Source organism: Haplochromis burtoni, unplaced genomic scaffold (genome assembly GCF_018398535.1).
Source record: "Haplochromis burtoni strain Fernald_Lab_line unplaced genomic scaffold, NCSU_Asbu1 Contig_171, whole genome shotgun sequence".
Lineage (NCBI taxonomy): Eukaryota > Metazoa > Chordata > Actinopteri > Cichliformes > Cichlidae > Haplochromis > Haplochromis burtoni.
In genome coordinates, this window is record NW_024582532.1 from 1245343 (window position 1) to 1257659 (window position 12317).

At 39.1% G+C, this 12317-nt stretch overlaps 1 protein-coding gene across 2 annotated transcripts in view; it reads left to right on the forward strand.

Annotated features, from left to right (window-relative positions):
- The first annotated feature begins 2059 nt into the window (after positions 1–2059).
- LOC102305453 (probable ATP-dependent RNA helicase ddx6) overlaps positions 2060–12317 on the forward strand; it is an 11610-nt gene continuing 1352 nt past the window's right edge. Inside the window, exons 1-12 of one of the 2 annotated variants that reach the window (XM_005943573.3) lie at positions 2060–2256; positions 4383–5511; positions 5603–5707; positions 6558–6687; positions 7216–7362; positions 7523–7617; positions 7729–7851; positions 8259–8387; positions 8652–8768; positions 9029–9092; positions 9194–9295; positions 10209–10422. In XM_005943573.3, the coding sequence (XP_005943635.1) occupies positions 5269–5511; positions 5603–5707; positions 6558–6687; positions 7216–7362; positions 7523–7617; positions 7729–7851; positions 8259–8387; positions 8652–8768; positions 9029–9092; positions 9194–9295; positions 10209–10417 (1464 nt within the window). In that variant the 5' untranslated portion in view covers positions 2060–2256; positions 4383–5268 and the 3' untranslated portion in view covers positions 10418–10422. The other variant, XM_005943574.2, reaches the window with a different exon arrangement.

Here is a 12317-nt window from a genome sequence, read left to right on the forward strand (position 1 = left end):
GTGACGACTTCCTTCCAAAAAGGAGCTTTAAGGGAACATTCCCAAAAACAATGTAGGAAAGTCCACACCTCACTTTTACATTTCCAACAGAGATAGTCAGGCATAAGCTTCATGCTGTGTAACCTTGTTGGAGTATGATAATATCTATGCACAATTTTATATTGTATGCATTTGCTCCTCGCCTCCTTAACATAAATCCCATTTTCTACCAAAATTCCCATCCATTTTATGTTTGGAATTGGTGCATTTAAATCTTTCTGCAACAAAGTTTTAATATTCAAACACCCACTTCTATTATCATTTACCAACTTATAAAAGCATTATGCTGTGTGGCGCTCCCGAGGAATATTTATAAAATTTAGAACAAGATTTCCATGTCCCCTTCTGAACTTGGACATCACACAATATCTAATTTGCAAATATCTCCAAAGATGTTCCTTCCCTTCCAATTTGTATGTTTGGACAAGATCTATATAGGACATAAATTCCCCATCATTAAATAAGTCACTAATAACATTTATGCCATGAGACTGCCACAATTTCCAAAACACCATTTTCTCCCCCCTATACGAACAGCTGGATTGTTCCAAAGCGATGAGTAAAACTGCACATGAGGTGATATTTTAAGAATTCTATATTCAGCCATACCTGGCTAGAGTGAAGCAAAATTGCGTTCGTTGAAGTGCGGCTTTGAGACAGCATACATTTTGGGTCATGATGGGTATAAATCTCAGACTCTATACTCAGCCATTCCTGTCCAGCTTGATTTTTTTCCCCAGTAATTAACCAATTTTGCCACCTCGAATGAGATTGAATATAGTCTTGGATCGGGTAAACTTAAGCCGCCCTTCTCTCTAGGGCCATATAATTTACTTAGCTTGATTCTTGCCCTTTTCCCATCCCACAGAAACTGCTTAATTAAGTTTTCATTCTGTTTGAAGAAAACAGGCAGTATCACATTTGGTAACATGATTACTACGTAGTTGAATTGGGGAGCTATAATCATTTTTACAATATTTATTTTGCCCCACAATGAGATTTTTAATTTGCTCCACTTTTTTGCTCCCAGATGCCTTAACGCCCACTCACATCCTGGGCCATCTGACCTCAGGCAATCACATGATAGGGTGGGGCCAGGTTTCACAATGAGCTCACCCGAAACCCTGGCTGATTGGGAACCACACCCGCTTTCACACCTTGGCTCATGTGATTAGGTAGAGGATCATCAGGGGGTCCTTTGTCCCTCTTTGGGGGGAAACTCCCACTGGGTTTAAATCTGGGACTCCCCACCATTGACCCTTACAACTGAAGAAGCTTCTTGGATGAGAGGTGAAACATCTTCAAACACCTCAAAGAAGTCCAGACGCTTTTCTTTCCAAGCTCCTTAGACGTTTTTATTTTTAGTAGGACTGGGTCAAAATTGAGTTGGGGTAGGTCCTCCATATCTTGGCTTAGCCTAATCCCGAGATACTTCATCCCTCTAGGTACCCATCCTCAAATTAACCCTCTATTATAGACACTCTCTGGGATGTAGGTTAGATTTTTTTTAGCAAGAATGTAGCTGTTGCTCCCTCAGTGTTAGCTGCCCAAAATGTTGCCTGAGCTAGGAAGCTTTTATTTACCATTCATCCCTGTACCAACATTATGGGAAACAGGTTTACAATGTTAAGGAGTCAGAGCAGTAAGAGTGCATATTTGAACTCATTTGAACCCATTACGATCGGTAGGTGATTGTAACCTTGAGCAAAGAATGTGTGGGCAAAGATCTAAAACAACTGTGAGCTGTGTTTCAGGTAATTAGGCACTTTTTGTGACTTTGTATAAAAGTCACAAAAAGGTGCGTTTATGACTGAGAAGAAAACTGTGGCTGATTAGATAAAGTACACAATGAAAATGCTATATTGATCGCTTTACGGAGCTTTTTTTATATTCAACTTTTATTTAATCATTCCATAAAATATAAAAATAAACATATGAATAATATAATTATAGTTAAAAATAGAAATCTTATGTAGCAGTAACTAGGTGCGCCAGCAGGTGGCAGCAACGTCTTGGAGTCTCACGTGTGATAAACAGCAGGGAGACGACGAGGAAGAGGAGACGAAGAAGAGGCGACCATGTTGATTTAAAGGAAGAAGAAACACAATAGAGGAGATTTATATCCAGAAAAAAAATCAGTGATTGAAGCTTATTGTAAAGGAAATAGTTGATCGACCGCGCAGTGAGTGTTCCTTGCAGAAAAATAAAACAATAAAGGTAGGTTTGCGGAGCTTTGAGGCGTTTACTTTCTGTAAAAAAACATCTGAGTTGCTATGAGCAGATTAGCATGTAGCTAACGTTAGCGAGTGGAGTTATTTGCGCTAAATTAGTCCGGAGGATAGCCGTATTCCATGAAGCTTTAGTGGAAACATTGCAAAAGAATTAACCCAGTCAAAGTACATTTTTATCGCATTGTTATCGTTATGATAAATTAAAAGATCATAAAAACTAAAAGACGAACGAACGTTTTAACGGCTCAGTCGCTCGTTAACTTTAGCTCCGTTAGCATAACGTATTTAGTGTTTCTCCTTAGAGGCAGCGTTAATGTAAGATATTAATCAATAAATGAAGGTATGTAAAGTTTATCAAATCCATAGTAATTGTTTTGGTGTGTTAAAGTTAATTAATTTCAGAGTGCGTTTGGAAAACTGCGTGAAAATTAAGTTTAAGCTAATGTGCAGTCTGAACGGTGGAGGAAAAAAAAACTTGGTAAAGTTATGACGCTGTGAGCAGCTTTTGGCAATCGATTCAAACTGTGATTGTTTGATTTGTTTCAAGCGGATTTGAGCCTCAGTAAAGGATAGACTTAATTTAAAAAAAGAAGAAAATCCTGACAGTTTGGGCTTCGTTAATCTGAGGGCTGCCACCTGGCAGGTTCACCTCTCTAACCTCGGAGTGCTGAAGCAGCGTGTCGCTTTCTGCAAATAACTGCCGCTTTTATTTATCACTGTTCGGGGCAGAAGTCGGCAAACTTTACTAACAAAAGAGCAGATTCTCAACAACTTTAACTAAAGGGGGAAGGGTCTGCAAGAAGCCGACAACGCAGTTTGAGCTTTTTAATAAAAGTGACACAGCCTGTTGAGTATGGTGTTTTAATACGGAAATATTCAGTGTTTCTATATACTGAATATTCATTAGTTAGTTACTCTGTAGGTATTCTGTAATTAATCTGTATGCTTATAAACGAAGTACTACTAACTGTTCACTTCTTAAAAATATAGCACTATTATTTCACTATGTTGCATTTAGCATCAATATTTAATATGAAATCACGTAAGAATGCTGCCACTTTAAATAAAGAATTAATAAATATTAGTAACAGTAGATTCCTAAGAAAAGTCGGCTTTGATGATTTTTTTCCCTGTGCATTTTTGCATCTGTGGGCTTTTGGAGTTTAACCGTTGTCAAATATGTGAGAATGACTGGCAGACTAGGTTTCTGTGTGGCCTGTTGTAGCTGCTGCTCCATTACTTCAAAGCCAACTGACTGTGTGTGTAACATTTCTTCAGAGACACCCTTAACAGAACAGATTAGACTTAAGGGTTAGATATATGTCATAGGTACATCATAACCACAGACCCCTCTGAAACCCAGCTACGTGACTACATGTCACATTAGTGTATTTTGTGATTGATTTGTGTATTGTTTTTGACTGCAGGATGTTGGCGATATCTGCAATTCAATAAGTTGAAATGAGAAGCTGCAGATCTCAAATTTTGTAGGGAATTCTGATGTAGATGATCAGGCATGTCTTTGACACTCAGGAGTTTTAATCTCCTGTAAAATTTGATGGTGCGAATCCTTTTAATTTCCCTTTTGTTTAGTTAGAGGTAGTTTTCAGTTGAAACAGTAGTGGTTTATTGGTGGCATTATGAAAAGTTAAAACAGGATCTGGAACATCCCCACCTACGCTGTCATCTCTGCTTTCACAGATAACGAGCGCTGAAAGTAAATTTATTTACCAACAAAACGGAACAAAAAATATTTGTTAGTGTTTGGGTCCACTTTGGAACAGGGCAACTTTAAAGCTATGGAGGCCACTGTGAGTCCTACCTGTTTTTATGCAAAGAAATCAAATTACAAGTAATCTGATAAGGAGTTAAACATAGCAGCCTGATGGCTTTAAATACAAACATCCCAAAAATGCCGAATTGTTTATTTATGAGATCTTGCTTCTTTTTCTCATTTTGTAATCATTATTTACCTATTTTGGGTTATGATGTCATCTTCAGTGCAACTGATGATCAAGAGAGTAAATAGGTAAACTACTTATAACTGGGACTTAGAGTCAGCTGTTCACGGTCATTTAAAAATGTAAAATCTCGTGCTTTTATTTCTTTTAGGTGAGGAGTCTGAGTTGTTGGCTTTGACTCTGAGGAGGCAGCAGGCGATCAGGCCACAACTCTCACACTTCAGACTGAGCTGAAGACCTGTAGTGTCGAAGGAGAGAGGGTCAAACACCTGGAGGAGAAAGGAAACTCACACCCCCCACACACACTGAAGACTCAGCAAGGGTGGAAAGCTTTTTGGGCTTTGGACTCAGTTACCCCTTGTGTGATTTTTGATTTCAGGATCCATTTTTTTGGAGTGACTTATACCCACACAGTGGAAATAAACAGAAAGCATTACGGACTATACTTTTGGGGAGATACTTGTACAAAGTTGGGCATTTTCTTTCCTTTTTTTTTTTTTTTTTGTCAAGAACAGGGATATTGAGCAACTCTAATGGACTCAAAAGTGGAAATAAGAAATACTGTTCAATTCACAAAGAGAAGTTTAAGTATTGAAGTAAGATTATATTGAAGATCCCCAAGTTCAGATTGCCTTAGTTGTTCTGTTTCAGGACTTGAACTGCTTCAATACTTGTTCACATATAATTTTTCTATATTGTGGACAAGTATATTCATGCATATGAATGCAAATTTCTCTTCATTTTGAAGAGCTCTTCTGTAAAAAGTTTTTTTTTTTTTTTTTGGTTGTTGTTTTGTGTACGTCAGTCACTCTGTTGTTGAAGGGGACCGAACTGCACGTACGTGTGTATATGTAAATACTACGAATCCACTTCTGTCGTCAGCTTTGGACTTCAAACAAAAAAAGAGAGATAGAATATCGTTTGTTAATGCTTTATTAAACTTTTTTACATCTGAAGAGAATTTTTAAAAATTAAACCTAAGACGCAAAAATCTAATACTTCAAAGGACAGAAAAAAAGAAGACAAAAACAGGGAAAATGGCAACCGCCAGAACAGAAAGTGTGGGCCCGGTCGTCATGGGACTGAATAAGCAGAACGGGCAGCTCAGAGGGCAGACCAAACCAGCTGCAGTCCAGCCAGCACCAACAACTCAAGGAAAGACTTTGGGTGCTCCCCAGAAAGCAGGAGGAGCCTCTCAGGACGGAGGTGGTATCAAGTTTGGAGATGACTGGAAAAAGAGCCTACAGCTCCCTCCCAAAGACAACAGGGTCAAAACCTCAGTGAGTTAAAATTTGATTTCAGTTTCTTATCATGCTTTCGCTTCAGACTAGTTTTCTCCTGATGTCCTAACCATTTCTGTGACCACTGCAGGATGTGACGTCCACAAAGGGGAATGAGTTTGAAGATTATTGTCTCAAAAGAGAACTCCTGATGGGCATCTTTGAGATGGGTTGGGAGAAACCTTCCCCTATTCAGGTATGCTCAATATTTATTATCATTTATCTTCTTTCCAAATAGACCCCATTGATTAACTTACAATTTTATGTTGACAGAAAACCCAACACATGTAACCATTCTGCTGGGCATTTCTGTATTAGACAAACACATTTGTCTGTATTCTGTTGTGGTTTTTTTTTTTTTTTTGGGGGGGGGGGGGGGGAGGAATCATTTTTGACAGTATATACGCCAATATCAGTTGATTTGTGCATCAGCATTTGACTTTTTTAAAAAAGAATAGGTGTTTTCATCCTGTTTCTTTTGTACTCTCTTTAAAACTCATCAAAAATTAACAGTAAACATCATCTGCAGCACGGTTGATGTGGTTCACTTTTTAGATCAGGATTATTTCTCATTATAAAATAAATCAGATTTGTTAAACTTTACAAATCTTGTCTTTTTAAACAAATAATTTCCTTAAACTTTAAATATAATTTAACTGAAAAGAAAATATAAATGTGAACTGACATAAAAATGTAACAGTCTGGTGACAAGACAAGTGAATTATTACAAGAATCTAACTGAAGAGTGGCTTTATCTCCATTACCTAATTTTAACTATCACTGTGGATGATGGGGAAAAAAACCTGGGTTACTTGTACGGTCATACAGTTTTATACATTTTATTTTGTTTGTTTGATTTGAGAGATGCTTACACATGCTGACACAATTCGGGTAGTTTTTTTGTTTTTATGGTCTACCTTAAAAGCACAAATGCCATGGTTTAAACATGTAAGACAAAGACACACATTTCATTTGTGTCCATGAAATAAAAAAGGAAAGTATGTTTGTGTAATGAGACAGACGGTTTGCCTGTTGGTTCCTTGCAGGAGGAGAGCATTCCCATCGCCCTGTCTGGACGGGACATTCTGGCCCGAGCCAAGAATGGAACAGGGAAAAGTGGAGCCTATCTCATCCCACTGCTGGAAAGGATAGACCTGAAAAAGGACCACATACAGGGTGAGGCACTGCCTTTGGTTTTATAGTTGGACTCCAAATATAAGCTTTACTGACTACAGTTCTAACTACCTTTTTCTTTAAGGTGTTTTTTAACTTGTGTTGTTTTCCTATGCTTCCATTTTACCTGACATGGCATTTCCTTCAGTTTGTCTAGGAAACAAAGCACATGCTATAGAAAGAGAAGCTAATGCGTCGTCATTGTCTCGCCAGCCTTGTTTGTTCTGTTGGTTCTATGTTTTTCCTTCAAAGCAGATTTCACACATGCATTGCAGCCCAGATCTTTTCTAGGACTGAGCCAACAGGGATGGACCTCAGCCTGACATTAACCTTTAAGTTCTCAAGTGCAAAGTCTCTGTGATGTTTGAAGGCACAGCTAATATAGCAAGTGGCCATCTTTGTGCTGCCTAGCAGAAAGGACAACTGTAAAACTTCTGTAAAGATTCATTTCATGTGTGAAAACAGCTTGTGGAATCACATACCATCTATCATGTTTGTAATCGCTACTACTTTTTTATTTTTATTTTACAGCCATTGTCATGGTGCCCACTCGTGAGCTGGCACTGCAGATGAGCCAGATCTGCATCCAGCTCAGCAAACACCTGGGAGGAGTCAAAGTCATGGCCACCACCGGGGGCACCAACCTGAGAGATGACATCATGCGTCTGGATGAGACTGGTAAAGATTCATATCAACCAGCTTTGTGGTACTTTTATCCATGAGAGGTTATGCAGGCTGTCACTCTGAATTCAGTGTGTTATCTGTTGTTAAATATTGTCACAAAATGCCCCGTAAAAAGGAAGTTTTGATGGTAATCATAGTTCTGTTTTCACAATAGTGCATGTGGTCATTGCCACGCCTGGCAGGATCCTGGACTTGATAAAGAAGGGCGTGGCAAAGGTGGATAAAGTCCAGATGATGGTGATGGATGAGGTAAATATGAGTAAAGTCATTTCAGAAACTAGCTGTTATTTTATGTATTGTGTTGTATCGGGTAAGAAAAGAGGCTTGCTTTGTGGTAATTATTATTCCGTTTCTCTTCAGGCGGATAAGCTGCTGTCTCAGGATTTTGTGGTGCTTATTGAAGATATTATTAGTTTCCTGGCCAAGAACAGACAGATCCTGCTCTACTCTGCAACCTTCCCCATCAGTGTGCAGAAGTTCATGGTGAGTAGACGGCTAATTACTGCGCTGCTTGTCCAGCCTGCTGGCTCAGAGCCACTTGGCTCCACTTAGCTCACACTGCAGACCGAGCTCCGCTCCTGTCGCGCCCAAATCTGTTTCTTTCTTTGTTGTGGACATTTCCAGGGTTGATTCAGCTAAAGCAAATTTAGTTTACACTCACAGGATACGATTGCTTTTACTGTTTGTACAAGTCTTTTTTGAAATTCTGAGTATTTAAGCAGGTACTACTTGTGTGGTGGTTTCAGTGACGGTGCATCCAAAAAGAAATTTCTCCATAAAGAAGAGCAGAAAATGATCATGACAGAAATGTCCTAGAAGCTTTTACAGTTCTGAAAACACATTTTTAAAAGCACTGTGTGAACTGTTATCTCTCTGTGTCTTTGCTGTAGGCCAAGCACCTTCAGAAGCCCTATGAGATAAACCTGATGGAGGAGCTTACTCTGAAGGGCATTACTCAGTACTATGCCTACGTCACAGAGAGGCAGAAAGTTCACTGCCTCAACACACTCTTCTCCAGGGTAACCGACTCTCTGTTAACTGCAGTTACTTTGTGACCACAAGTACACTTCTTTCAAAGTGATGTTAGCCCGTGTTAATCCAGTGTTTCCTGATTAAATTTTACTCCCTTTACCTTTATTTTTTTATTTTAATTCCTTTCTTTAAAAGGTTTTATCAGATAAGGAAACACAGGCTTATTGCTTTTACTTTCCACAGATGAAAATGCCCTGAAAGGCTCATTCTGAGCTAGGAATAACTTATTTTTTTTCTCCTCTCCATCATAGCTTCAAATCAACCAGTCAATCATCTTCTGTAACTCCACTCAGAGAGTGGAGCTCTTGGCCAAGAAGATCACTCAGCTGGGCTACTCCTGCTTCTACATCCACGCTAAAATGATGCAGGTGAGAACAATGTTTTTATGCTAACAGAACATTAGTGGGCTCTCAAATGAATGACGGGCGCAAAATAAAAGAATATGCCTGCTCGTAATCCTCCATCTATATAAATATTAATGTTAGATTCTTTTAAAACCTTAAAATTACTTTGATCACGGTATTAAAATACCTGAATATTTCAATGAGGAATACATTTTCTTCAGGCTGAAGAAAAGCAAATCCCGATGTTGGATAAGTAATGATTTGCGATCATTTGTTTTCTCCAGGAATACAGAAACCGTGTGTTCCACGACTTCAGAAATGGACTGTGCAGAAATCTGGTGTGCACTGGTGAGTTTTAACTGGAATATCTACTTGTGCATCACAAAAGCCTCAGAGTTAATCCAGGATATGTTGTAGCACTGCTGTAATCTTCTGTTGCCTTCCAATAGATCTGTTCACCAGAGGAATTGACATCCAGGCAGTAAACGTGGTTATCAACTTCGACTTCCCGAAGAACGCAGAGACTTACCTGCATCGTATTGGAAGATCAGGTATGTTTTGTTTTTGTTTGTAAATGTAAATCATTAAAGCTTACCTGCTTTTTTTTTTTTTTTTTTTTTTTTTTTTTGTAAATGAAATTGTTTTCCAGGATGCTTGAAAGTTTATAACTGGCTTGTATTTAGCTAGAAACCATGGCGCACAGCAACCCCTGATGCACAATGAGAGAAAAGTGTTTCTTTTCTTATGTCACAGTTAAAACTCTCATTTTAACCATCAGAGGTCTAAATATCCTGTCGCTAACCCTAAAGCCACAGTTACAGTTGAAAAAAGTGTCATAGCTTTACAAAAACTGGTGTTACTGCCTGTAAGGATGACAGTGCTGAGCATAAACTGCTATTTGCTCTAACAATTGCCCTGTTTTTAACAGAGTAAATGTCAGGCTTTAGCGCTTTAATCTGTGACTCAACTGCCTTCAAGAAGTACTTTTGTAATTTTACGTCCGTTCTGAACTTGTGAAAGCCGCCTCTGAAAAATATGGTCTGTGTTATGATACTATTTTAAAAACTAAACTGAAACGAGTGAATTCAATCTGCAAAGTAACTGAAATGAAAGTAAACAAACCAAAATTTCCACATGAAGTGAAACAGGAAAAAGCAAACTAGTTAGAAAGCACAAAACTAAAGCTTTATTACAGGCTTGGACTTCGCAATCTGCATCTGTGACGTCTCGCCACGTGGCACAAGTTGCCAAATTCATGGGGTTGTTTTTTTGTTTTTTCATGTTTGACACGCTCACAGCGCTTCAGACTGTGACTGATGTCATGGTTTTGATGTTCTGATGTCCCTTGGGAACAGTTTCTCTACTGTACTATTTTATTTGATTATTTTTCCCCCACAATATTAATGACATTGTTTTTAGTTTAAACTGGACATTGTATATTAACCACATTCTCATGTTTCTCAGGGCGGTTTGGACACCTGGGCTTGGCCATCAACCTGATCACATCGGAGGATCGCTTCAACCTGAAGGCCATTGAAGACCAGCTGGTGACCGACATTAAGCCCATTCCCAGCAGCATCGACAAGAGCCTCTATGTGGCCGAGTACCACTCAACTAGCGGAGATTGTGACGTGGAGGAGGTCGAGGAGAAGCGCCAACAGGACAGCACCTAAAACAGGTGCGATGCCAAGAAAAAGCGAGGTTGTCTGAAATCATTCACTGCTGCCTATCCCGGGAGTTCTATGTATTGAGCTTCACAGCTATGATTAAAAGTAAATTCAGGGTGATAGTTGGTCAATATTTACCATGATTTTAAATGTGAACAAGTTCATTTTAAAATGCTTTCCTTACCTTTTAAATATATAGTTTAGCATAGGGCTGGGCGATATGACCCAAAATTCATATCTCGATATTTTTTAGCTGGATGGCGATATAAGATATATATCTCGATATTTTTTTAAGCCATAAAGTAAGAACAAAAAGAGAGTTCTTAGTCAAAGCTGTGTCCCAGATGTCACACAGGCACTTTTATTAACATACAGCACAGATGTACATGAAAAATTACTCAAAATTAAATTATGAGCATTCATTAAATAATAATGCTCCATAAATAAAAGAAAACAAGGTTGTTTTTGTGCTAAACAAAGAGCTCACAATTGTGCAGTCAAAATGTAAACTAAAAGACACTGAGCGTAATAACAAAGACAGACAGATTTCACAGCTGCTCTGTTCCCAAGTTTTACTGTGTGACTGACAGCCTGGAGTTTGAAATCCGCTTCATAACCACGTCTCTTACAGGTGCCATTTATGGTCCTTATACACACACAATACGGTAATATTACGTTGATGCACAGTACGTATCACTCCGCGAAGCTCCTCGGTAGCCGTAATGCGCCGACAATCGATCAAGCGGTGCAGCTCCGTAGCTTACCAAAGTCGTACTCAAACATTTTTGACAGATTGCTGAGCGCCGTGTACCACATAAAATCGGTTCGCGGCCATCAAGCACAACCAGAATTCATACATAAGGCGCGCTATCAACGTTTGAGAGAATGAAAGGATTTTAGGGTTAGCGCGGTTAGCTCGTTAGCATGTTTAGCTCGTTAACACGTTGATGCCGTCCAGCCCCACGCATGGGGCGATGCGCAGTAACTCGTTAACGGAGATTTGCCGTGTCCGTCTTGTCGCTGCCTGCACGTGAAGCGATGGAGGAGGAGGGGGAGTTGTCTTCAGTGAAGGAGAGGCGGAGTAACGTTGCGTAGAGACAAAAGTGGACGAAAGAGAGGCAAACTTGCGGCTCCACAACTATAATTATAACGTAACATAGACTATATCGATATAAAGGATATTGTCACATCTTATATCTCGTATAAAAATATATCGATATGTTTTAAAAACTCGATATATCGCCCAGCTCTAGTTTAGCATGAGCTAAATTAAATGGCAAGCAACTTTGGGCATGTAGAGGTGGGCAAAGAAAGCGGTGAGCTAGATTTCTAACATGGGGAAAAAACCAGAGTTTTATATAAAAAAAATTGCCAAAGATTGCTAGATTTGTGAAAGATTTAGATCAGTAAAATGAAATGCTGTCAGAGACTACTCGCGCCTTTGTCTCTGTTATGTCTTTGCTGGCACACAATTACATTTATTAATCACAGCTTAAAAAATAGTTTGCTCAGCGTATGATGGGGTTCTGTGGAGGGCAGTGCACATCAGCTGTACACTACTTTTCCTGAGGCATTGTGAGATGCATTAAATGCTGTAGGGTAGGGGACACATGCCTGGGATTGGCTCACAAAACAGTTTCTTAAATTTTTCTTCTCTTAACTTTGTGTCATTTGCAGAGGTGGTTATGCTGATGCAGCATATTAAAAATCCGGCCTAAAGTCTCTCCCAAAAATCATAACAGCTGTAGCTTTGTCAGGATGGACTAATCTGTTTGCACAAAAGGATGTGTAAAAAAAATTAAACACTTAATGACTGAAATCATGGAGCAAGGATCAGCTGATCCATGGAAGAGTTTGCAGCAACTTGCCTTACCAGTTCTGTGTCGTGTTTGTTTGGTTTTTTTTT